The 26,426-nt window shown below is 46.3% G+C and overlaps 1 protein-coding gene across 2 annotated transcripts in view; it reads left to right on the forward strand.

Annotated features, from left to right (window-relative positions):
• LOC125089879 (ATP-binding cassette sub-family C member 12) overlaps positions 1–26,426 on the forward strand; it is a 157,479-nt gene that overhangs the window by 35,198 nt on the left and 95,855 nt on the right. Inside the window, exons 13-25 of one of the 2 annotated variants that reach the window (XM_047712350.1) lie at positions 1,128–1,252; positions 2,968–3,040; positions 4,676–4,879; positions 6,112–6,249; positions 6,339–6,435; positions 7,962–8,051; positions 10,774–10,877; positions 13,805–14,002; positions 17,174–17,400; positions 17,736–17,873; positions 19,117–19,303; positions 23,593–23,682; positions 25,049–25,238. In XM_047712350.1, coding sequence (XP_047568306.1) covers positions 1,128–1,252; positions 2,968–3,040; positions 4,676–4,879; positions 6,112–6,249; positions 6,339–6,435; positions 7,962–8,051; positions 10,774–10,877; positions 13,805–14,002; positions 17,174–17,400; positions 17,736–17,873; positions 19,117–19,303; positions 23,593–23,682; positions 25,049–25,238 — 1,861 coding nt within the window. Of the gene's footprint in view, positions 1–1,127; positions 1,253–2,967; positions 3,041–4,675; positions 4,880–6,111; positions 6,250–6,338; positions 6,436–7,961; positions 8,052–10,773; positions 10,878–13,802; positions 14,003–17,173; positions 17,401–17,735; positions 17,874–19,116; positions 19,304–23,592; positions 23,683–25,048; positions 25,239–26,426 lie in introns of those variants that run through there. The other variant, XM_047712355.1, reaches the window with a different exon arrangement.

Below are 26,426 nucleotides of genomic sequence, written 5' to 3' on the forward strand. Positions count from 1 at the left end.
ACCAGGGTTGAAACCTGGATCCACGTGGTGTCAGAGGTTCATTTTTCCCCACAGCAACACTCCCTGGTAGCCTCCCTCCAAGTCCACCTTTCCGTGCAGCTAGTGGTTCCTAAGTTTCTTCTTGAAATAAACCAGTAATTATCCATCCAATAAAGGAAAAATGAAAAGATGTCATTTTAAATTTTGTTCTTATTAATTAAAGCCTGGCTCCAAATCAGAAGTAAGAAGCATAGAATCATAAAGAGGAAGGGGCACGGGATGGTGATATGTGATGTTGGGGTGGTAGGGATGGGGCTGATGGCCTTTTTTTTTTTTTTAATTGTGTTTTTAAATTTATCAAACAGAAAGGCAGGAAGACATAAAAGACCCATATACCCACCTCCAGATTCAACAGTTGATAGCATTGACATTTTTGCCACATCTACGTAGAAACACATTTTGTAGAACTATTTTTTTTTAAAGATTTTTAATTTATTTACTTGAAAGAGAGAGAGAGAGAGAGAACACACAGACAGAGGGAGAAGCAGACTCGCTGCTGAGCAGGGAGCCTCATGCGGGGCTCAATCCCAGGACCCTGAGATCATGACCTGACCCGAAGGCAGACATTTAACCAACTGAGCCACCCGTGCCCTTGTAGAACTATTTTAAATTACAGAAATTATGAGAGTTTCCCACTTATTACCTCATCATGGTGTCCCCCAAATAAAGAACATTTCCCCATCTGTGCCCAATGACATTGGCAATAATTCTGTTGATATTCACAGAAGGTCAGAGATGACCCGGAACTTTCTGTCTCACCATGAAAAGCATGGAGGCACCACTTGCTAGAGACTAGGACTGGGAAAATAAGAGAAAAAAAAAAAGTATGAGGTGTCCTCAGTACAGACCTTGGATTCAAGTCACAGCAGGTCCTGGCCTGGCTTAGCTCTAGCTGAATTCCCTATGTTCCCAGGACTTTCCCTCAGACTCACTGGTGGGTCTGGGAGAACCATATGAAAGTCCCATTTACATAGGATAGCCCCAGGATCTTGGCAGGAGTGGCACCCTGGTCCCTGTAGCTGCTGAGCCAAGCAGGGTCTACCCCTGTTCCTCTGCCTGCTCCTAAGGCTAGACTCACTCTGCTGCAGATGCACTTGCTGGAGGGCTCGGTGGGGATGCATGGAAGCCTGGCTTATGTCCCCCAGCAGGCCTGGATCATCGGAGGTAGCGTCAGGGAGAACATCCTCATGGGAGGCCATTATGACAAGGACTGGTGAGTTTCTGGGAGGGTCCAGGAAGGACACGGGTGCATGGGGCTGGTTGGGGGAGGGATCCCCCCGCTGCTAATAGTAATTTGACAGCCGCTGATACTTGCTGTGAGCTCACTTATACGCGTTAATACATTTTATCCTCACTGTGAAAGAAAGATTATTATCATATCCATTTTCTAGATGAGTCAGCTGAGGCCCCAAGAGGTTAAATAACTTGCCTAAAGTCACAAAGCTTGGTGGATATTCCTGAAACACAATCTGAACCCAGTCATTTTCAGGAACATCATGCTTAGCTATTATATGAGTCAAAATAACTCTCCCCCTTTAAAAAACATTAAAACTTCGTTTGTATTAATTCATTCTCCACCTCCAAGTCAAAAGGTAAAACAAATGGGGTGATGACGTCATGTGATGTAGAAGAAAACAGTTTGGATTCATGGTCTGGTGGGCCACCCACCACCATCCTTGCCCTTCATGGCCTCTCCCGCCCAGAGTCTGGGGTTAACCTGCTAGGGACACGCCCTTGAATGTCAGGAGCCAAGTCTGTTCAGCGGAGGATGTACAAAAGCTGCCCCGAATGCTTACTGTTGTGCTTCCAACTCTGGTGGACCCTGGCCTCCTTTGACTGTTTGCTTGATGGTGCAATCTGTCCCCAGTAGCAACTCGGAGGGGCATGTGGGTGTATGAAGTCTCCAGCTGGCTGTCCTGTGGGCTGCTCAGCGTTGGGTCCAACAACAGCTCATGAGCTCCCCCATCCTGCCTGCTTCTCTTCCCAAGTTGTCCAACTCGGTTTAATGGCATCACTGAACTGTGTATTGCAGCGAGCCCAATGCCTTGTCCTCTGATACTTCACATCTGCTCGGTCACCCACCTTGGACAACTCTGTCTCCTAAATAGGTCTTGTCTTTATCTCTTCTTCTCCATCTCCACTGCCAGTTCTTGCCCGTGATCTCTTTGCTTGGACTGTTCCCACTGCCCCTGCCCTTGGCTCCCTGTCTCTGGTCTTCTCCTGCTCTGTTCTATCTTGGGTCCCACCTCCAGGGTAGTCATCCCAAAACATAGCTCTCACCTTGTCATTACTCTGCTTTCAGAAGGATACAACTCATTGGGCAGTTTCGAAGTATTTGGTCAAAGATAAAAATGCACCAATTGCTAGACTCAACATTGCTAGGTATTTAATGTGTAGAGAGTGTCACCCATGAACACAAATGCCCATGTGTAAGAGTGTTCACACTACACAGTTTTCACAGTAGCAGACGACTAGAAAAAACCCCAATGTCCATCACAGGGACACTGGTTAAGTAATTTATGGTGCAGCCATATAACAAAATACTATGGTGTCATTAAAACAATACAAACCTATATTTGCTGCAGGCAGACATACACGACCACATTATTTCTGAATGAATACATAAGAAACTGTAATAGTGGCTGCTTCTGTGAAAGCAACTGAGAGTCAAAGATAAGAGAGACTTGCTTTTCCCTGTATCTTTTTTGTTGTTGTTGTTCTGTTCAAATGTTTACTAAGTGCACATATTAGATTGAAAGAAATAAGGGGAAGAAAGAAATACAAAAAGCCTCCCAGGCTTTACCATTAAATGTGGGATCAAGTCCAAATTTCTGAGCATGGAATGCAAGAACTCTCTCTTCCCAACTTGGGAAGGCTGGAAGGTCTGTGGCGGGGCCACTTGTCCCTTTAGCTCTCTGTCCTTTGCAGGTACCACCAGGTACTCCATTGCTGTTCCTTGAACCGTGACCTGGAAATTCTGCCCTTTGGAGACATGACAGAGGTGAGTGGGAGGCGAGGATCTCTTGTGTCCATTGTGATGGTGTCTTTTAATGGCTTACTGGGGTCCTCAGGCTGCTTCCCAAGGTGGGTGGAGGGAGGACTCTGGTTGTTTCCCCAAAGCAGCCCATGGCTGCCTCAAAGCCTTCCCCACCCAGGGAGGAAATGGGCTCATCTTACAGTGAAAGCTGGCAAAGAATCTACCTTACCCCACAAGGATGGGGAGCTGACCTCAAACTCCTCCTTTTGGAGCAGAAGCAGTGGAGAACCTGTGAAGATGAGAAACCTCCTATCTGTCCCCCTCCCCTCTCCCAAGTCCCGCCCTGCCCCCTCTGGCCAGCTCAACTTTTGCCAGTGGGAACAGGAGCCATGGCTTCCCAATGGCAATATGATTTACGTTTTCATGGTAATTCACCATCTTTCACATTTGTAGACACCTTTAATCTACATAAGACCTTTGTAAGATAAAAGCAATATTGTTGGTCTTACCTATTAACTATTATCTCTGTCTGCTGAACATTTAACCAGGTGCAAAAGACTATCGTAGCAACTTGAATGCATTGTCTTAGGTGAGCCTCAGGTAATTCTAGGAGTTCAGTGCTTTTATTATCCTTCTAAGGTGGGTCTGTAAATCTTTGAGGTAAGAGTGCTCAGTTGTCTTGCTCAGGGTTTAGCAGAAAGAAGGTCTGGTCTATAGAATGGCATCCATGAGAATGGACCTCAACACACTTGAGGTTTAGATGAGTTGATACATATAGAATACTGTGAACATGCCCAGCTGGAGTGAGTATTAGCTTATCATGTGAGCACAGTAGGTGCTTAGTAAGCATCGGCTGAGTGAGGACTGAATGCAAAACTAAGCCTTCACCGGGGCCAAGCAGCCTAAGGGCACACGGTGGTGAACCAGAGGCAGAGCAGTGACAAGAGGTCACCCTGCTGCTCTTTAGACTCTGCTTCTTTTCTACAGAGACTGCAAGAGTTCCTGGTAGAGCGGGAGTGGGACTTAGTCCCTGGTGCTCTTGTCCTCAGGTCTGACCAAGGGATGGGCCAGGCAGCAGATGCCTGGCATGATAGTCTGCAATGCTGTGCAATAATTCTGTTTGCCTGTTAATGGCTCTTAGTATCTCCTGACATAAGGTGTTGTGTAAGGTGGTCCTTCCCATGACAGCAACAGTAGAGCCCCTTCTGGCCATTGCAGCCCTGTCCTGTGGAGTGGGCTGTGCGCAGAGCAAACAGTCTTAGACAACGAGGACTGATGGTTTCACAAGTCGACAGTTGCTGTCAACAGAGACTTAAAACCAAGAAAGATATAAGGAGGTGCTCTTTCTTAGGAATGATTTGTTTTATTATCTAAATTGCTAAAGATTTAAAATGTCACCTGAGATGTTGAAGGGCTTAGGAACATTGCATCTAATTATGAGTTATAAAAATTGTAATTAACTGAAAATCAGTGTTTTCATTCCCTACTAAGCAAACTTGGAAAAAGATTTTTTTCAAATACCAGGGGTGCCCAATTATGAGGTGTCCAGGAATATGCACTGAGGGGGTTCAGTCTGTCACATCTGGCCACCTGGCTGGTTTGAGCACACCTCACTGGGCTCATCTTCTAGACACAGTGCCTTTGGCTATCTGTTTGCAGATTGGGGAGCGGGGCCTCAACCTGTCTGGGGGACAGAAGCAGAGGATCAGCCTGGCCCGTGCCGTCTACTCTAACCGCGAGGTCTATCTGCTGGACGACCCCCTGTCTGCTGTGGATACCCATGTGGGGAAGCACATCTTTGAGGAGTGCATTAAGAAGACGCTCAGGGGGAAGACAGTTATTCTGGTGACCCACCAGCTGCAGGTGACCACCCTTCCAGGGCTCTGGCCACGACCAATGTCTAATGTAGATCCTCATGTTTCTGCCATTGATTCCGTAACAACCTCCCAGTGGCTGCCCCTTCATCTCAGGCTAGACCTCAACATTTGAGGAACGTCATAAAAAACCTGGATCTCTTCTGCTTTCCACGTGGAGATTTCTGTGGCTGGTAAAAATTGAAACCAGATTTGAAGGTCTCCTTCAAGATTTTATGGGTTGGCTCCTGCTTGTAAAGTTATGATAAAAGAAAAAAAATCTTTCAGAGAAGAGTTCCTGAAGTCTCATGTTCTTTGATGAAGTACAGTGATGTGTGCGGGCAGGGCTGCCTCTCATAATGTCTTTATCCTAGGTATTTCCATGCTTGGTTTTGGCCTCAAGACATTATTATTATTTATCCCTCTCCTTCCATTCTGGCCTATTTGTGTGTGTGGGGGACAATATATTTCAAACATAAAAACAGTTTATAAAATAATCTACTGAAAACCCATGTGTCTACCACCCAGATGACACAAACATAGATCCCCTCTCAGATTGCATTGTCTCCTCCTTCCTATTCCCCTAACTTTGCTGTTGGTCATTCTTGTGCAAGTCCCCATACCCTTAGAACACGTGTATAAATCTCTAGACATGATAAGGTATCCTTCTGCTTATTTTAAAGCTTTATATAATTGATAGTTTATGTTCTAATTTGCTTGTTTCACTCGACATTTTTTTGTATATTTTTGAGATCTTCCATGTTGATACATGCAACTTGATTTGATTCTCACTGGCATAGCATTCCGATATCTGAATATTCCAGAATTTATTCTCCTAGGATGGACGTCGAGGTTGTTTCCCATTTTTCACTCTTACAGAAAAAAATCCTTTGGCGTACATCTTTTTATATATGTCTTTACGCACATTTGCGACTTTTGGGGAGCGAAGGTTTAGGAGGTCCAGTTCATAATTTTTTAAATATTTAGCTTTATTAGATATTATCAAGTTGCTTTCCCAAGTATTTGCACTAATCTACACCACCACCTACGTTTTATGAGAGTTCCCTATACCTCCCATCATCACCCACTCTTGGACTTACGCAATGTTTTAAGATTTTTGCCAATATGGGGTTATAAAATAACATGTTTACTATGATTTAAATTTACATCTTCCTTTTGAGTGGTGAAGTTGACTATCTTTTCGTATGCTTACTGAAGGCCTTATTTCTTCTGACTCTTCAGTATTTAGCATTTTGTGACCAGATTGTTCTCTTAGAAGACGGGAAAATCTGCGAAAAAGGAATTCACAGTGAATTAATACAGAAAAAGGGGCGATACGCCAAACTCATCCAAGAGATGCATGGAGGAGGATGGACACAGGTGACCTCCACCCCACCCCACCCCACCCCACCCTCACTATCCCCAGAAAGGAGCAGCCCCTGCATTCATGGCATGTGCTTTCTCCCCAGGACAAACCACAGGACACAGCAAAGCCAGCAGAAGACCCTCAGGTGCAAGGGCAGGCCCAGACCACCTTCCAGGAAGAGTCTCTCCATGAAAGTGCTGGTAATGGTGCTGGGAAACAGGGAGCGAACCTCTGCCAGCCTGTCTGGGTCCTCCAGAGGTCCTGGCATTTCCTCCTGGACCCCGGAAGGGACCATGTCTCTTACTATCCAGGATCCTAGACATCACATACACAGGTTAAAGATCCATGTAGTTGAGGGCTGTGGGGTGTGGACTGTGCTGGTTAGGAGGCCCAAAGATTCTAGAGGTGAATGCTGTGGGAGGCAAAGCTAAGGGTGTGTAGAGGGAAAGGCAGGGGTGAGGTGCGGGTAGTTTTGGCCTGAAGCAGCATAAATTTAACAGTAAGGCATTTAGACATTCATGCATTACATGTTTATTGAAAACAAAAGCATTAGAAATCAGAAATAAATTGGGTCTAGTCTCGGATATCCCAAAGCTCAGGGACTTGCTCTTTTCTAAGATAGGGCAGCAGGGCAGAAAGACAGTTCTGGATTTGAATTCTAGCTATCTACTTACAAAGCTTTGTGACCTTGGCCAAGCAACATAACCTCTCTGAACCCTCATGCAAAAGTGAAGGTAAGTTTGCAGTGTTGTCATGGAGATAAGATGAGGTCAGGTGCATGGAGGCCTCAGGATAGGGCCTGGCCTATTGGAAGATCTTGTCACCAAGAGCATCTTCAGCTGTGAAGGTCAGAAAATGATCTGGGCCGAAAAATATTGGAAGGAACAGGTGTAGATCACAGAATGAAAGGAAAAGTTGAAGAACTAAGCCTCAGCAATTTCAGGGTGTAAATAGCAGGAACAGCTGCAGAATCTCTTTGAAGAAAACCTACTCCAAATATTTCCCATCCTCATGTAGTTTCCCTCAAGATTCAAATTCCAGGAAGGGAGTCCTCCTCCCCAGGAGAAATTAGGGAGTTATTACAAGAAGAGAGAGCCTTAGGCAGAAACCACAGATGACCCCACAGTGCTGCTTCCTGTTGTTGCTGTCCTCACTAGCAGCATCTACTGGTACTTCAGCGCTGGTTTTCCTGCCCTGTTCTAGGACAAGAGTCTGCCTGAGTTAGTGCTACAGTTGTTTTCTGAGGACTTCTCAGAAGCATATTGCTGCAAAGCATCTTAACAACCTTCTATATAGGCCTGCCAGTTGTCAGATGAGGAAACAGAGAGGTTAAGGGATTTGCCCAAGGTTGCACAGTACTGTAATGACTATTTTGGAAACGAGTTTTCTGGTCCTGGATCATTGCTTTCTTCATTCTTTCTGGCTGCTTCTCCCAACCCATCAAGTTTTTGGAAACTCCAGACACCCCAAGGTTTTTGAATGGCTGGGGATGAAACCTCTTTCTGGGCTCTGGAGTCCAGGTCAAGAGTTACCTTCAGCAGAGTCTTCCCTGGAAATATGCTGGTTGCCGTTGGGCTTGGGTGGGGCACTGAAGCTGGAAGGTGAGGAAGCTGGTAAAAGGTGGAAGCCAGGGGCTGAAGGCTTTGTAAAATCTCTTCTTGACCTTGGAAGGACATGCAAGTGATTGAGAGGCATATCATTTCCTTCTTCTCTTACTCTCATCCAGTGCTGGAAAATCAGCTCACAAGGAAGGAGAAGATGGAAGAAGGGTCCCTGAGATGGAGCATCTACCACCACTATATCCGGGCAGGTGGAGGTATGATCTGCCAGCTGCCATGCCAGCCCTGGGGCTCTCTCTCTGACCAGTCCTGTCCCTGAAACTGGATCAGACTGGAATGTGTGTAGTCATGCAAAGTAGGGAGACACAGGGGAGTCATGCCTGTCATGGTTTCACAGTTCCAATCTCAGCCACAGTCCATGATAGTAGCCCTACCACCATAGTCCGTGCTGAAGTTAGGTTTCATGTTTTGTTAAAATGTACCTGGGATTTATTTTAATCAGGTATAGTAAGACATGCTGACATGGAAATTATTGTCACAAAGGGAGAAGTTTATGTTCACAGATCCCTAGAAGATCCCTAGAAACAGGAGACATGGCTTGCCATGCCGGGCCACATGGAGAAGTACCAGGTTGGTCAGAAGGAAGAGGGAAGGGAGAACATGGCTGGGAGCCTTTATTGAGGTTTTTGTGGGAAGGAGTAGGTAAGGCAGGGTAGGTATGCTGAGTCAATTTAGGATTATATAGTTTGAATAAGTCTGGGGGCGGGGGCTCTGGGCTATAGGATTGGTGCCTAGTTAGCTGGCATCTGGCCCTCGGTGGGTTTGATGAGGAGGTGGTTGGGAGGGTGGGTTTTGGATTGGTTGGTTTGTACAACACATGTGTGTTCACAGGGAGTCATCTGCTGTTTCTAGGAATCAGTCAGTCCTGGGAGGAGCAGTCTCCCCAGGATCAAGGCCCCAACTATCTGCCGCAGCATCACGAATATAGAAAATAAGAAAATACAGTCCATACAGTACTGTTTATTTAAGGGGTGTTCAAACTGTAAGTCCTGAGCCACTAGGGGGTTGTGAAATCACTCGAGTGGATTATAAGCAGCACTGAAAGAATATAGAACAGAATGGAAAATCTCTGTATGCATTTCATATAGTGACACTGGCGAACCTTTTGTCTTGGTGTGCATTAAAATACATTTCTCATGGTGATGAGAACTAGAAGTTTCAAAGTTGCTTTACAAAATGGTAGACATCACCAAATTCATATAAATATAACTCTACATTGTTATAAACATAAAATCAAGTATATGATACCGTACTTTTGAAGTAATTTAAGAGACTTTTAAAAAAAGATTTTATTTATTTATTTGACAGAGAGAGATCACAAGTAGTCAGAGAGGCAGGCAGAGAAGGAGGGGGAAGCAGGCTCCCTGGCAAGCAGAGAGCCCCATGTGGGGCTCGATCCCAGGACCCTGGGATTATGACCTGAGCTGGGCAGAGGCTTTAACCCACTGAGCCACCTAGGTGCCCCAATTTAAGAGACTTTTGAAAGTAACTGTGACTCCATGCCAACTTTTTACTTTTGATTGACTTTGGAACCTCACCCCATAGAAGGTGTATCTTCTTTCTACCTGCATAGAGGAGGAAGAAGTAGGTTATACATAGATCACCATCCTTATCCCTTCCACTGTGGGCACCCCTGCAGGGCATAATGTAGTGTTTAGCCAGAATGGGGAACAGAAAATGCTTGTGAATGTATGAATGAATCCAGCAACCAATTGACCTTTATTTTCAAAGTACTGTTTATGGGCCAGGCACTGTGCCACGCTCTGGAGGGGAGAGGGTATAAAGGCATACCCTAGTTGGAAAATTAAGACATTTGCATTCACCATATAGCAAGAAAGATCTCTGTGACCGGGCAAAGTCTCACATGTCATAAAAAACAGGTGGTCCTTGAGTGGAGCTTAAGGAAGGGTTGAATTCAAGGAAAGAAATATGGGCCGGCTGCCTGGCTGGCTCACTCGATAGAGTATGCAACTGTGGATCTCAGGGTTATAAATTTGAGTTCCACATTGGGTATAGAGATTTTTTTAAGATAAAATCTTAAAAAAAAAAAAAAGCAAATACGGGCGCGGGGCACTGACTGGATAGGTAAATAGAGTGCTGGAGCAGGGGACAGATGCTGAAGGAGGGAATACACTCTTGGTTTTCCCATCCTTGGCTTTTTTGAATCCAAGCTCTACGCCTTACCACCTTCAAGACCTTGGGCAAGTTTTTTCCTCTATTGGAGACCCAGTAAATGGGGATAGGAATAACAAACTGAAACATAATGCCTATGTTTAGTACTATGCCTGTCACTTACTTCATAATAGTCATACCACATCAAAGGTAAGCTGTTGTGGGGTCCCTGGATGGCTCAATCGGTTAGGCATCTGACTTTGGCTCAGGTCATGATCTCAGGGTCCTGAAATCAAGCCCCACACTGGGTACTCTGCTTCTCCCTCTGCCCCTTTCCCCACTTAGGCACTTGCTGTTTCTCAAATAAATAAATAAATAAATAAAATCTCTAAAAAAAGAGATAGTTGTTGTTCTTATGGAGATTGAACCCTCAGGACGTGCATAAGGGGAACTACTCTAGAATACTGCTTTTGTGCCAGGCACTGGGTTGGGTGTTTGCACACATTATCACTTATCATCTTCAGGGTGACCCCATGCAGCTAGTATGACAATCATCACCAGTTCATGGGTAAGGAAGTGGAATGCCACTGACATTTGATACTTTGCCCAGACTAGCATAACCTGTAAGTAGTAGAGTCAGGGTTTGACTCCTGGCGCTTTCTAACCTTGGGACCCAGCCCTTTTCCAGTCTTCCCGTGCATCCAAAGTACATGCAGGTCAGGGAGATCCAAGGGCTTGGGAAGGCTCAGCAGCTTTATCAGCCATTGCCCTTCACCTTCTTGTGGCACCCCTCTTTTCCCTCCCTAGGTTATGTGATCTCTGCCACTGTTTTCTTTCTCATGGTGGTGATCATCTTCCTCACGACCTTCAACTTCTGGTGGCTGAGCCACTGGTTGGAGCAGGGCTCAGGGGTAAGTGTCATGGTGGGAATGAGGTGTATTTTTGTGGGCTGGAATGGAGTTGGGCAGCTTCCTATTCCTTGGGCCCCATGAGGGTCAGAATATGGGTTGTGGAACTGGATGACAAACCCAGAGCCTGCTGTTGCCAAGTCCACAAGTGGAAGAGCACTAGAGAGGACCTCTGAGAGTCAGAACATAGGGGGGCTCCCTCCTAGCTCTGGCGCTTCGTGCTCACAGAATGAGTGGTCAACATTGTAGTCTCCTCTGGACAAAACCATGAGGTTTCTGCCCCCAGACAGGTCCTCAAGAGTGCTTTGCATTCCACCTTAGTGATACTGCCTTTGGTAGCTGTTTTCCTTCTCACTTTGCTTCATGTAAAATATGCCCCCTCTGTTGGGGGCGGGGAGGCCACACCAAATGCAAGCACAGCTGATATTGATGAAATCGGGGAAAACACATTTTACTCAGTCACTGTGGGTGTCAGGGGAAAGAGCTGAGAGCCATTCCGATATGTGCACAGGTGATCTTGGCATTTTAAAGGGAGAGTGAATATGGGGGCTTCGTAGATTCATAGGAGTGAAGTTAACCAACGGTTGGAGGGTGTGAATGTGATGAGGTCAGCAGTGTCCACTTGCTGGCTGTTATCGAAGTTAGGACTCTAATCTTCCCCAGAGACAGAGGCTATATCCTTCCTGATAGTTACATTTCAAAGGCCTGGTTCCCAAGTTCTTGGGAGAGATGCTTTGGGTTGTAGGAACTTCATATGCATAGCTATGAGCACTTTTTAATAAGTGCTCTGAGAAAAAGAGATCGGGGACATACCCTCAGGTGTTGGCTACAACAAACAGTAACTTTTCCTGCTGGTAGTTGAGCTCTCTCAGGCAGGCATTTTGATGGGAAACCGAGTTCCCTCTCTCAGGCAGAGGTTGGGGTCCTCCTAGGGACATGCCTAAAGCCACTAGACACCATGCTCAAGTTTGGTTAAGTTTGTTAGTGCAGGGGTTTGGATGGAGTTGTTCTGTGTTGAGAAACCTGCAGTTCTCAGCCATTATGCGCCTGGTTAATTCATTAATCTTCCCAACCATGTTTTGAGGTAGGCACTGTTTCTATTTTACAGAAGAAACTGTGCTTAGAGAGGAAAAAGAACCTGCCCTAGGATGTGAAAGTCCCCTGCTGGGACTTGAACTTGGTCCTCTGGTTCCACCCTATGTTTGCCTAGATGTCTACTTGGTTAACTTTTGAGTCATGTGTCAGGCAAGGTTTGCTCAGGAAAACAGAAGCCACCTGACGTATTTAGAACTTCCACAGATTTAATACAGGAATTAGAGGCTACACAATCATTGGAAGGGCTCCAGTGACCTCTGCAGCAGGTAGTACTAACGTGGCTGATTCTCAGAAGGACACTTGCAAGCCACTGGCCAAACTCCACATTCCACCCACATGTCCATAATTGCTACCAGCATGTGATGGCTTCTTCTCTTTCAGCTTTGAGATTTCCTGTGCCTGCCTCTCTTTGGCAGAATCTAACCTGAGACCAATGCTGGTAGGATTCTGGGAAACCGAGTTCCCAAGAATGTAGAAGCATCAGGGATGATGCTGGGTAATAATCCAGCACACATTTCTAACACCATAGAGTGAATTTACCATGTCATTTTCTACCCTGGCAGAAGAAAATAGGCCTCATTAGAAACCAGGCTGCCTTGGGACAAAGACGCATTGAAAGAGGGATGAAGAGAAGTCACTCAGGGAGCTAAGTTTAGAATAATCAGCGTAGACTGGATAGTGCATGGAGGGAAGAGGTGGAGTTGGGGGACAGACCAGTTTGCCTGCTGTTATAGTGGTCCAGGACAATGAGGGCCTAATCCAGGGCAGGGCAGTGAAGAGGAATAGGAAGAGAAAAGCAAAAGCACCAAGCGGGAAGTTTTCCATGTAAAGATTCATCCCATACAAACTACTGATGCTAAATGTGACCCCGGGAAGAGGATTTTCTCTCTGCATTGAATTTATCCCTGAATTCAGGTGGTCTGACTCCCCAAAGATGGAAGACTCACTGTTTTCCTATAGTCCTACACAATGCTTCTGATAGCCAATGTACAGGTTTTTCCCCAAATCAACCAGTTCTCTTAACTCCAGATACCATGTGTGTGTCCTACAATTCCATTCAGTTCTGACACACCTGGAGTTAGTGCAGACTCCCCAGGTTAAAGACTGTTTGTGCTTCAGATGCCAATGATAAGTCTGGACCTCCTATACTTCTGGCAGACAAGCTATCAGTTGGGGGTTCCCATGACTCCCTTTTTGAATCTGATCATTTGCTAGAATGGCTCACAGAACCCAGGGAATGCTTTCTGCAGTTTATTAGAGGTTATAATAAAGGATACAGATGAATGGCCAGAGGAAGCGCTACATAGGGTGAGATCTGGAAGGGTTCTGGATGCAGGAGTTTCTGTCTCTGTGGAGTTGGGGTGCACAACCCTCCTGGCATGTGGTTATGCTCCTCAACCCAGAAGTTTTCTGAACCCCATGCTTTAGGGACTTTTATGGTGGTTTTATCACACTAACATGATCAATTATTAATTCAACCTCCAGCTCCTCTCCTCACACAGAAGATGAGGGGGTGGGGTCTAAAGTTCCAATCTCCTGCTCATGATTTGATCTTTCTGGTGACCAGTTCTCCATCCTGAAGCTTCCTAGCCCCCTCCCCCGACCAGCTGTCTCAATAGCTACACAAAGACACTGTATTTGCTCCAGAGACTCCAAGGGTCTTAGAAGCTTTTATGTCAGGAACCAGAGTCAAAGGCCAAACAGTAGAACAAAAGATGCTCCCAGCACACCTATCACTTAGGAAATTATGGGGATTTTAGGAGCTCTATGCTAGGAACTGGGAATAAGACAAAGTATATTTCTTACCAAACCATCCTCTCTGTTCTTTCTTGAAGACCAACAGCAGTCAAGAGAGCAATGGAACTACTGCAGACTCGGGCGACATACTGAACAACCCTCAGCTACTGTATTACCAGCTGGTGTATGGACTCAGTGTCCTGCTACTAATCTTCACAGGTGTCTGCTCCTCGGGGATTTTCACCAGGATCACAAGGAAAGCATCCACAGTGTTGCACGACAAGCTCTTCAACAAGGTGTGGGCCCAGGCAGCGGCTGTGGCCATGGGCTGAGGCCTGACCTTGCCCAGTTTTTTCTTTTCCTTCTTTCTTTCTGTCTGTCTGTCCTTTCTTTCTTTCTTTTTTAAGGACTAGACTTTATTTTTTTGAGTAGTTTTTGACTTAAGAAAAATTGAGTGGAAAGTACAGAGTTCTCATTGGTCCCTCACCAATCCTCCAGTTTCTCCTGTTATTAATATCTTGCATTAGTGTGGGGTGTTTATTACAATTGATGAGTCAATATCAATACAGTTATTATTATTATTACCATCATTTAGATAAGGTTCACTCTTTGCATTATACATTCCATGGGTTTGGAAAAATGTATACTGACATATATCTGCCATAAAGTGTCATACAGAATAGTTTCACAGCCATAAAAATCCTTTGCGCTCTACCTATTCATCCCCCTCCTTCCTCCAAAATCTTGGCAACCACAGATCTTTCTTATCGTCTCCATAGTTTTGTCCTTTCCAGAATGCCATTTAGTTGCAAGTGCACACTGGGCTACTACCTGGGTGAGAGCAGGATTGTAAAAGCTTAGTGTCCCTTGCTGGAGGATCAATGGTCATACCAGTGTTGGCCTCCATTGGATGAGCACTATCACATATAGAGTTGTAGGATTGTCACAGTTTCCTTTGGTCTTATAATTGTCCCAGGTTCCTTTAGAAGTGGTGCTATTATCCTTATTTTACAGATGAGAAGACTGAAATCCTTGTGTGTAACGGTGAGAAGGTGTTATGGTTAAAATACCAAATTGTCTGTGGTATCACATTGCCTCCTGGAAATGTCATTGCTCTCCCCCTCACCAAATGTTACTATGCACAGGTTCTAGAGTGGGCATTGGGCTTACAGTGGTGAATGAACAACGCAGGTATGGTTCAGGCTATCATGGCCATATAGGCTATTCAGGAAGACTGATGACAAAACAGGCTGTTATAACACAATGTGCAAAATTACCCACTGGGCGGGGGCCTGTGGGATCCTAAGAACCTAACAGGTACCTAACCTCAGCATGTGGGTGTTGGAGAGAAGGATAGGAGTCCAAGAAGACTTCCTGGAGGAAAGGATCTCTCTGCTATGATTGAAAGGATGAGTTGAAACACTTTCACCAGCTTAAATTAGGAGGTGAAGAGAAGCAAAGCTTTCCTGGGGAACTGAATGGTGTCCCAGAGGGCAGGTGCTCAGAGAATTAGAGCAGGAGTTTTCACCGGTGTTCTCCAGAGGTGAGGGGGACATCTATCGTTCTGTGTAAACTGAATGCAAATTGTGTTGACATTTCAAAGTCAGATAAAGCAGCTGGCTTGGTGGATCCAGAAAAAGGGAGATGAATATTCTACCTGAGGCCAGACACTTTTATTACCTTTACTATGGCTTCTAAAGTTCTGACTCTGCACTCCTAGATTCTGGAAAAATCCATTTCTCAGGCCTCTAAGTGATAAATCCAATTTTAATTTTTTTTCAAGTTTTTTTTTTTTTTTGCATTAGAAAACATGCTTCATATTCAAAATATGTTCCTTTTGGTAGTCCTTTTATGGCTTTATTGATTTAAAATTGCCTTTGTAGTTTTAAATAATCACAGTGAAGGACAAACCTCTGAGATAATTGGCTTAACTACAAACACAACAAACTGCAAAAACAGATTATTTTGACACTTATGGGGCAGCAGAAACACTTTCTTCATGCCCTCACCATCTGTTCCTAATCCTGAGGGATGGTGGGCTCTCACAAAGACGGCTTAGTCACACCGCAGCTGAACCATATCCTGTCCCTGTGCACCTCTCTCCCTGCACCACAACCCCTCTGCCCCCCTCCCCCACCATGAGTGCTCAGAGTCCTGGAGGGCGTGACTGTGATTTCTTTAAGTGATTGTGACAGTTTTTGTTGCCCTCGATCATGTATTTCACAAAAGATTCTAGAGAGAAGTTGACAGATAATTTAGAGGCAGAAAAAGTGAGGAAGCTTGTCACCTGTCCCTCCCAACCTCCCTGCCTCCCCTTCCTACCTTAGAGCCTGACCGTGAACGTGAAGAACATTTGGTCAGTAGCACCCAGGTGTTTGCAATGAGAGCTGCTGAAAGGGACACTTCATGACTCTATTAATTACTATTCATTGATCATCAAAATGCACTCCCCCCCTTCATTCCTTCCTTTGCTTTTGGCCTTAACAGACACGATTAACTTCTACTGATGTATTTTTCTTGTGTTAACAGCTTGAGAAATGCATAGGGAAATGAAAGTGGTCAGATTGTCAGCAGCTCAGCATCGGGAACCTTTAAGAAATGCCTTCTCTAAAGAGCATGGTGTGCTGGGGCAGGGGGTCAGGGAGCCTTGTGGGAGGTCTGGTATGGTTTTGTTATTAACTACTTGGGTGACCTTGAAACAGATTGCTGAGTGGCCTCCCCTTCTCTGGACTTCAGTTTCCCCATCTGTAAAATAAGTACACCAAACTGGATGCTTTTGTTAGAGCCCTTCTTGTATGAAGTATTCTTTAATCACCAAAGGACTTCCTGTCTGCTGCTTTTAGAGACCAAGTTAGGACACCGCCTTCAGGAAGGGGCGGTCATGCTTAAATTCTACCCAAGACACCAAGTCATATGCAACTTCAGGGAAGTTGCTGTTACTAATCTTTGGTGATCCTGGAAAAGGGTCCTATCTGTGGAAAATAATCAGAGCTAGTATTAATGGATGCTAATTAGAAGGCAGGAACTGTTCTGAAACTTTCAGTGTTTTACTGCTTGCCTTTCTTCCTTCCTTCCTTCCTTCCTTCCTTCCTTTCTTTTAGCTGTTTTGAGATATAATTTACATAATCATAAAATTCACCCTTTTAATAAAGTTGCACAATTCAGAGGTTTTTCGTCTATTTGCAGAGGTGTACACTCTTCACCACAACTCTGTGAAGTGTTGTTATCATCCTCCTTTTACAAATGAGGACCTTAAGTAGCTTAAGCCCAAAGTCACACAGCAGTAGGTGGAGGAGCTGGGTAACCTTGGAACCTAGAAGATTGTGGAGCTCATTGCTCAACCCTGCCTCCCCTGCACACCCCTTCGGCTGGATCCTGCATGAGCCTAACGATAACTGACATCTTCCTCAAGTCCCAGAGCAAGGCCAGCAGCTCTCCATTGACCTGGGTTGCTTTTGTCCCTGCAGGTTTCTTGCTCTCCCATGAGCTTCTTTGACACAACCCCAACAGGCCGACTCCTGAACTGTTTTACGGGGGACTTGGATATCCTGGACCAGTTGTTGCCTGTCGTTGCTGAAGAGTTTCTGCTCCTGGCTTTGATGGTGGTCGCCATCCTGTTGACTGTCGCTGTGGTGTCTCCATACATTCTGCTGATCGGAGTCATATTAGTCACTGTTTGCCTTATTTATTATTTGTAAGTGGGTTCTTTTTGCTTGTGAACAGGGTTTGTGACTTGGGATACAAGCCTGGAATCTACATAGAACTGGGTTGTCCCTGAGGTGGATGGTCCAGATCACTCTTTCTTTCTTTAAAGATTTTACCTATTTAGTTGAGAAAGAGAGAGAGAGAAGAGAGCACAAGTGGGGGGAGGGGCAGAGATAGAGAGAGAATCTCAAGTAGACTCTGTGCTGAGTGCAAAGCCCAACATGGGGCTTGAACCCAGGACCCCACAATCATGCCCTGAGCTGAAGGCAGGTGCTTAACTGACCGAGCCACTCAGGCACCCCAACTCCCTCATTCTTGATGCAGGAAGTTTAAGAAGGTCACCAACTTGTTCAAGAGATTGGAGAACTACAGCCGCTCCCCTCTGTTCTCCCACATCCTCACCACTGTGCAGGGCCTGAGCTCCATCCATGTCTATGGAAAAATTGAAGACTTCATCAGCGAGTGAGTCCTGCTGCTGCTCTCTGAGGATGATGGGGCTGTGGGGATGGTGGGAAGCAGGAAGATGGAGAACTGAGCATCAGGGAACAGCGTCCTCTTCACATTGGTTTATTTCACTTATTTCTCTGAGCCTCCAGGACCTCATCTGTGAGATGATGCTTATAGGAGTAACAAATGTGAGTGAGGTAGAAAATGTCTGTAAACCTTAAAGAGCTGTGAACGTTGCATACATGTATTAATATAATTATTAGCAAGAAATGTTGCTGGGCCAGCATTTCTTGCATGGTTCTTTTTCTTTCACCTCCAAATAGGTATTAAATTTTAATAAAATACAAGGAATAATTAATAATTTCTAAGTTACAGAATTTCTTTCACTATCCATACTTATAGATTTGCCTTCTAAATGTTTGTTGAAATAACAAAAAATCCTATGATTGCTGCTGAGGCTTCATAGTGTCATATGAACCAACCCATTTGTAAAGATCAGTCACCATGGTCTGCATTGAACCATGAGATGCTCATAGTCTGGTGGAAGACAGGAGACACAGACACAGATTTTTGTGATAATATGGGGTTGAATATGATCGATAGCATAGGAGAAAAGCAGATAAAAGGACCTAAGAGTTCAGGAGGGAAAGAGTGACCTGCAGCTGGGTGGGAGGTGAGGTGGCATCTAGCCAGGCTTGAAACCAGGTAACCCGTGAGCATGGCAGTTGGCATGTGTTTGGTTAACTGGAATATTGGATGAATCACGGCACCAGCTCTCCCAGGGGCACTGGGGAGCACTCAAGGACTGTGCAGATCCTGAGACTGAGGGCATCCTGGAGTAATGCATTCATTCACCTACCAGGTGCTCTGCACCCACTGGGAAAGCAGCAGGGAACAAGACAGGCACAGCTCCCTCCAAGGTGGATAGATACTGGGAAGGGGTTGCTTCCCTTCACCCACTCATAGATCCTGGCATTTATTCACTCTCATTGGCCCAGTTAGGGGAACCTACCCCAAATGATGATGAACCAATCATCAAGGCTGGAAGAGCCTGTGCTGAGAGCCTAAGCTGGTCGGAGCTTACTCCCTGGTCTGCAGTCATGTCTACTCCATGGCTGAGAAAGGAGTGGGGAGGAGGCCCCTGAAGAAAAGTCAGGTTCTTTTGGTGGGAGTGAGGAGCTGGATACTGAAGGAAGCAACAGTGTCCATTCTCACAAAACTCTGGGTTAGACAAGCACATGTGGCTTTCCTTTCTTAGGTTTAAGAGGCTGAGTGATATGCAGAATAACTACCTGCTGATGTTCCTGTCTTCCTCGAGATGGCTGTCACTGAGACTGGAGATCATGACCAACCTGCTGGGCTTCGCTGTGGCCTTGTTCGTGGTTTTTGGCATCTCCTCTGCCTCCTATTCCTATAAATCCATGGCTATCAGCCTCATCCTGCAGGTGAGGGAGGGGGTCTCAGATAATGGGGGCTTGGCTTGTGGCCCATGGGCAGACCCAGAGGGTTCATTTATGGGACTTTGGTGACCCTTTGGGTTTTGACCATTTGTGATCTTATGAGTTATGCGCTTGGTCTCCCAAATCTGCTGCTTTCCTCTCTTTCCCTGTTACCTCTGAACTTTCAGTACCTCTATGTTGAAAGCTATTTAATGGAATCTTAGAATATTGGGATTGTCTAGAACCCACAGAAAGCTGAGCCCAACCCTCTTATTGCGCAGATGAAGAAATTGAAGTCCAGAGAGGGAAGGAGTTGTCTGAATGGACGGAACATTAGAAACAGAGCCAGAGTAAGAACACAGACCTCTTGGTTTGCTGGCTGGTGTATTTTCATTTTACTAGTGGGTCACACCTGGATTCAGCTGTCAGACTTCTCCAAGTTATCTAAGGAGGCATCCTGTCCTTCCCCTGGAATAGGTCTTCTCAGGCTTTAAAGTGCATGAGACTTGAAGCAGAATGCTTGGCCCCAGCCTCACAGGCTTACTTGATCTGAGCCCCTGTGCAGCCAACAGGAGGACCATGTTCCAGAGCACAGTCTCGGGAACTCAGAGTCCAGTCCTGATTGGGCAAGATCTTGCAATCTAATTTTAAAAATAGGTTCTCTAGGGGATTCTGATATAGTCATCTGCACACTTCCTCATAAGAGTTCCACCATGCCCAGCTCACCAGGGTGTGAGAGGGTCCAGCTAGCTGAGGTTCACGTCTGCAGGATCAGGCCTGTGCAAGAGCTAGCCATGGAGGGCTGTGAGGCCAGAGGCTGGCTCTGTAGCTGTCTCGGGGAACCCTGGGTGCACAGTTCCAGGGATCCCTCTCCCAAGGTGCACTCATTAGCTGCCTTTTCTGCAGCTGTGTGGCTTTGTCTCTAACCGGCTTTGGATCTCAAGTGCCCCAATGTTGAGGCATTTTTTTGGGTCTGCAAAGGGGTTCCATCTTGTCCCTTGTTGACAGGAGGAGTGGAGTTAACAGGATTGTTCTGAACTTGTTGAGCCCCTGCCGCAGGCGCACATTTGCATAAACGTACAATCCTGTATACCCATAGCCGTGGCTGCGTGTGCAGAGCCTTCTGAGGGCACATAGGCCATACGGAGGGCTATGCAGTGCTCACACTCACAGACAGCTGACCTGGGCCATTACATGGGATTCCCCAGACATTTGTGCTGAGCCAGCACCCTGCTAGGTGCTTGTTGTGCTTTCTTGGGTTGAATTCTCACCACATTCCATGAGCTACAGAGAAGTGGTTGAGATGGTGTGGTTTAGAATGTGGGTTTGAGCCAGGTTCTGCCCATTTTGAGCTGTGTGACTTTGGGGAAGCCTCTTACCCTCCTTGTGCCTGGGATTCCTCATTTTGTGAAAAAGAGATAATAAAAGTTCTAAGATTATATATTTGTGAGGAATATGTGTAAACAGGAGGGTTATTGCATGTTAAACACCTAGAATAGTGCTTGGCCCAGAATAAACGCCGAGTAGATGTGAGCCGTTGCTGTTCCTGGCTTACAGACAGGAGACCAGAGCTTCGGAGTTCCGTTGCTTACCCAGTTCCCTCAGCTGGTGGGACAGGTTTGTCCCTAGTGGGTCACACTCATCTTCACTCTCTTTGTCTCTCTGACACACATACATGCGTGTGCATGTATATACACACACACACACACACACACACATGTGCATGCGTGTACCAGGGCAGAGTTGCCTCCAAGCCTTCCAAAACTCTGGGGACCGGCCCCAAAGTGGTGTCATAGGGGAGTTGGAGTCACTAAGGCCAGAAATCCCTCCTGGTTGTTGAGTGACATGGGTCAGAGGGGCAAAGATCAGGGCACAGTTGTTGTGCTGGCACGGGCAAGGGGCTCATCTCTCCTAGGATACACTGTGCACATGAGACACCTCTCAAAGGTCTCTCCAGCTTGTTCCATCACAGGAAACTCAGTAGGACCTTTGCTGGAGGCCTCACTGCTTCAAAAAAGGCCCTGGGTTTACTTTTTCCTCTGTGTCTGCTGCCTTGCTGGAGTGTCTCATCTCTATCCTGGGTAGCAACCTTGATGCCTCTTCCCCTGCCCCTGAGCCTCCTTATATCTCCCTCCTTCGTTCTCACCAGAGAGATCTTCAATTACAGTTTCCTCTTATCTCTCCTTTATTGAGAGCCCTCAGAGATTTCCTGTCTCCTTATGCCATAGCTAAGCTGTGGGCCCTGCTTTCAGGCCCCTCAAATCTGGCTCTATGACCCCAACATGCTTCTCTCCTCTGGTCACACTGGTGAGTTGTTGACCTCAGCATGCATTCTCAGTGCAATTCTGCTCAAGCTTTGCAGGGTAGGAATCACACCCCATGTTGCTTTGCAACCATAAGAGGTATAAATAATCGAGATGCTTCTGGCTGCAAGCCACCAAACTGTAGAACCCATTCAAAATGGCCTTGGCAGTCTGGGGACTTGTTAGGTGATGTATCCAGTAAGCTAGAGTAGGCTTTTCTCTGTTCATTAATCCAGTGACCTAGTGTGAATCCATGACCATTTTATCTTCTGGCCCTGACACCTACAGTTTGGCTGCATTCTCCGGATTACCTGCTCCAGGTCTGAAAATGGCTGCTGCCTCCTGAAGAAACACATCCTCACCCAATAACCACCAAAGGTCAGGGATGAGAGAACTTTCCCCCTGTGCCGCATTTTAAGAACAAGGGGCAGTTTCTTAGAATACTCCCATCTGACTCCTCCTCATGGTTCCTTGGCCCAAATTATATCATGGCTCACTCCTAAATTCATCTTTGACAGGAGGAGTGGAGTTAACAGAATTGTTCTGAACTAGACAAGTCTCCCTGCGGCAGCAGGCTGCCAGTTACCTGAGCATAACAGAGGATGTGCTAGCAAGGAAGAAAGAAGGCACTGCCTGCTGACTAGGCATCCAGCCCTGTCTGCTACACTAACTGGAGGAAAGGCAGTCTCCTTCCCATTCCCCACCCCCCCTAGTGTCACTTTATGATGGCTTCCACCCTCTCTGAGTTCTAAAGGGCCTTCCCTCCCCTTCCTATACTCTTTGCTCCAGTCTAGCCAAATGGTGTGCAAGATCTTGAATGTATCGTGCTACCTACTACTTCCAGAACTTTGTCGCCTCTATAGAGAATGCCCTTCTCCACCCATTTTTAAATCCCACCTCTCCTTAAAAATGAAACTCCTGTGCCAACTGCTGTACTAGTCCTTCCCTGTGGCCTCGTCTGGGTGACTGTCATGTGGGCCCTAATGGCAGTCCACGCTGCCTCCCGTGGTGGAGCTCATGTTTCTGTGCATTCTCTGTTGACCCATCTGTCTCCCCACCTGAATGGGAGTTCCTGGAGGACAGGGCCTGGGCCTGTAGTACTTTGGGGCACAGATCCTGGCCTCGCACTGGCACAGAGACCTCAAGGAGCATGTTGAATGAATGTATAATGAACTTCTGCCCAGCACCCTGTGTGTGCCCTGTTTGCCCACATCTTGGGCCAGGGGGATGGAGAATGTAAAGATTGCGGTCCTCGTCCCAACTCTGCCTCTAGGTTCCAGGTGATCCTGTGGATGTCAGTTCCTCTTTTGGACCTCAGTGTCCTCATCTGTGGTGTCTCCAATTTCTGAGAGTCCCTGAGAATACTCCAAGCCTGGGTTTCCCTGAAGGCAAGGCCTGAAACAGGACTTGGGTGTAGGCAGATTATTTGAGAGATGCTCTTAAGAAACAGGATGGAGGGAGCAAGAGACTGAGGTAGGGAAGGAGGAACTGAATCATGGGCTTGTGTCATTGAGAGTGCTGTTCGGGGTACCAGCACTCAACTCTACTAGGTAATAGAGGAAGGGTATAGGATGTTCCCTGGATTGTCCCCCAAAGCTGAGGGATAGGAGCCTTTAACTGGCTCCTTTCCCCATTAGTTGAGGGTTGCCTGCAGACCTTTAACTCTATGTTTCAGGGCTGAAACTGTGCTTGGGGTGAGCAGGGTTCTATGGTATAGGAGAAGGTTTTGAGCAGAAAGCAGAAAAACACACAGAGGGTACTTGAGGTGGGATGGTGCCAGTGGGGTCTTGCCCAGAACTGCCCACCACTGCTGAGTTGACTTCAGAAGTGGGCTCAGGGAGTACCAAAGGCATCTGCCCCATTCTTGTAGGGAAATTGTCTTGGTTTGAGATGTCACTCAGGGGAGAATGGCAACCAGTGGTTTTTAGGAACATTGAAATCCTCCACACATCCCCGTCAGCTTCTTGACCTGACATATCTCCTTCATTCCAGCTAGCGTCCAACTTCCAGGCCTCCGCCCGGATTGGATCAGAGACAGAGGCATACTTCACTGCTGTGGAGAGGATTCGTCAATATATGAAGGTGGGATGCAAGTCTGGGTTTGGTGTGGGGAGCTCTGGAAGGCTTCACATCCATGCCTGGGGCTCAGCTTCCATGGTCTGCAAGCTCCAGCACCTCAGACCCCCTAAGACTCTTTCAAGAGGCAACTGAGGCTCCTGGCCCTTCTTTCCTATCTTTGCTGGACCTGGACCTATCTTCCTATCATTTCTTAGAAGCCCTTCCTTACCCATTGGCCCATTTTCATCACATCCCTTATGGTTTTCCTGCGTGTAGAGAGAATAATCTGCCCTTTTTAGAAATGAGAGTTTTGCCCAAGTATAAAAATAATAATAATGACAATAATAATTGGTATTATTATTGCTTCTATTTGTGCCAGAATAGTTAAGAACATAGATTTTAGAACCAGGTCAGCTGGGTTCAGGTCCAAGCTTTGCTGCTTGAGTTACCTGTGTAACCGTGGGACAGATCACTTTATCTACTTCATTGGGTTATTACAAAAGATTTAAGAATATAATATGCAAAGCACTTAGCACAGAGCCTGACCCACAGTAAAGGCTCAATATTTTTATGTATAGATTATCTTATGGAATCACAAAACAATTTTATAAGGTTGATTGAATCATTATTATCCCCACTTTCCAGAAGAGGAAACCGAGGCTTGGCTAGGCTGAGCATCTTGCTTTTGATTACACAGCTGGGGTCTAGCAGAGCCCTTTGAAGCCATGTTTCTGTCTCTGCTAACAGGAGCAGAATCTGTGAATCATAGAGCTTTGATTTAACACCAAGGGACATTGTGGCGCAGCCACACCTGCGGTGAAGAGCTGTGACTTGTGGTCAGGCGCCCATGACTCTTTGCCATCATTCGGGCCTCAGGATGTACCCAGCTGTGCTTGGTTTGGCCGTAGGCTTGGAGTCAGGCAGCCCCCGTCTTGGCACTCATCCACTGTATGATCTTGAGCAAGTGTTTTAACCTGTTCGAGCCTCTGTTTCCTTGTGTGTGGAATGCATCTGAAGTTCCTACCCTGTTGATGATGACAGAGGGAGGGGAAATCTGTACAAGGCATCTGAGCCATACAACACACCCCGCAGGGGTCAGCTAGCTCCGCTGCCTTTATTATCACTGTTCTGGGTTCTATTTCTTTAGAGTCCACATAATAAATTAGAAAAAGTTCTCTGCATTAATACCAAGGGGGCTAGCTCTATGGCTTTTCTTTGGGGATAAAATTATATGCATGTCAGCTGCGTGGAGGTGGGATGTTTCCCCCTGGGGAACTCCGAATGTCCCACGGTGGGTCACACACCCAATAGCTGGAGGTCAGTGGGTCAGCAGGAGATGGACAGAGATTAACGATAACTATTGATTTCTTCTTCTCTCTTCAAAAATGAGATGTGTGTCCCTGAGTCTCCTTTACACATCGAAGGCACAAGCTGTCCCCCTGGGTGGCCACAGCATGGAGAAATCACATTCCAGGATTATTGCATGAAATACAGAGACAACACACCCATTATCCTCAATGGCATCAACCTGACAATTCATGGCCACGAAGTGGTGGGCATCGTGGGAAGAACAGGCTCTGGTGAGTGCATGCCCTGGGCATCCCCTGTCCTCAATTCTGCCCTGTGGGTGTTGGGCTGTGTTTACTCAGTGACCCCACAGTTGTTCATTGGGCCCTCAGTTGGTGCCAGACATTGGTGAACAAAACTCCAAGTTCCTGCTGTCATGGGATCCCACTGGAGGAGATAGGTGTTAAGTGATCAAATCAGGAAACACATAAGGTCACTATAGCTTGTGGTGAATATCATGGAGGAAACAGAAGAGTGCATTAACCAAGGAATGGGGTGGGTAGGTCTTTGAGCTATGGTGGCCTGGGCTCTGAGGCCAGCATTTGAGCTGAGACCCGAAGGAAGAACAGGGTGCAGGGGAGGCATGCTTCAGGCACAGGGCCGTGCAGGGCCAGGAGTGAAATCTGGGTCCTGCTTCTCCTTCCTCCTCACCCTTCCGAGACCTCTTATCAGCCTCTTCCTTTGCACTCTCCTTTTTGACCTCTTTCCCTCCTTTCCTCTCCTATTATTTTTCAGAGGTCTGGTTCAAGTATCACTCCCTTCCGTGTTTGCATTGTTCAAAGACACAGCTCAGGCTTGATTCTCCTTGTGCCTAGGAGCTGCTTCCTCTAGGTAGCCCTCCAGGAAGACTAGAGCCTTCCTTGGTCTCGACCTTCTCAGCCGCCCTGCAGGCCTTGCAGTCCTGGTGGTTGGTCAAACGTTTCCAGCTATATTCTTTAGGATATTCTTCTCTTTCTACTTCTTGCCTGCAGTTGGCCTGAGAGTGTTGGAAACTGACACAGAGAAGCTCTTAGTAGATACTGGTACATTTTAGGTATTTATTGAGTACCTACCATCTTCCAGGTAAAGGGAACATAAAGGTAAACAAGACACACAGCTACCATCCATGTTGACCTTATCTTTTTAGAGCAGAGGTTAGAAACTGAAATGCCTTTGGGGCCTGGCAAGCAAAATGTGTGGGTGAAATGGGTCTGGGATGCGAGGCAAGGAGGGTGGGGCGGTCAGTGTGTTGAACTGGGGAGCACTGTTCTCAAGGAAGCAGCTGAATTCAACTCCAGCTGCGTGTTGTGTAGGAGGGTGAGGGACCAGTGTTGGCCATTCTAGGTTTTAAGGAAAGCATACAATTTGGATTTTTATAAATAGGGGATTTGGATTTTTAAAATGCTGGTGAAGAACTTAAAAAAAAATAGCAGTAACACTGT

This window comes from Lutra lutra, chromosome 17 (assembly GCF_902655055.1).
Source record: "Lutra lutra chromosome 17, mLutLut1.2, whole genome shotgun sequence".
Classification (NCBI taxonomy): domain Eukaryota; kingdom Metazoa; phylum Chordata; class Mammalia; order Carnivora; family Mustelidae; genus Lutra; species Lutra lutra.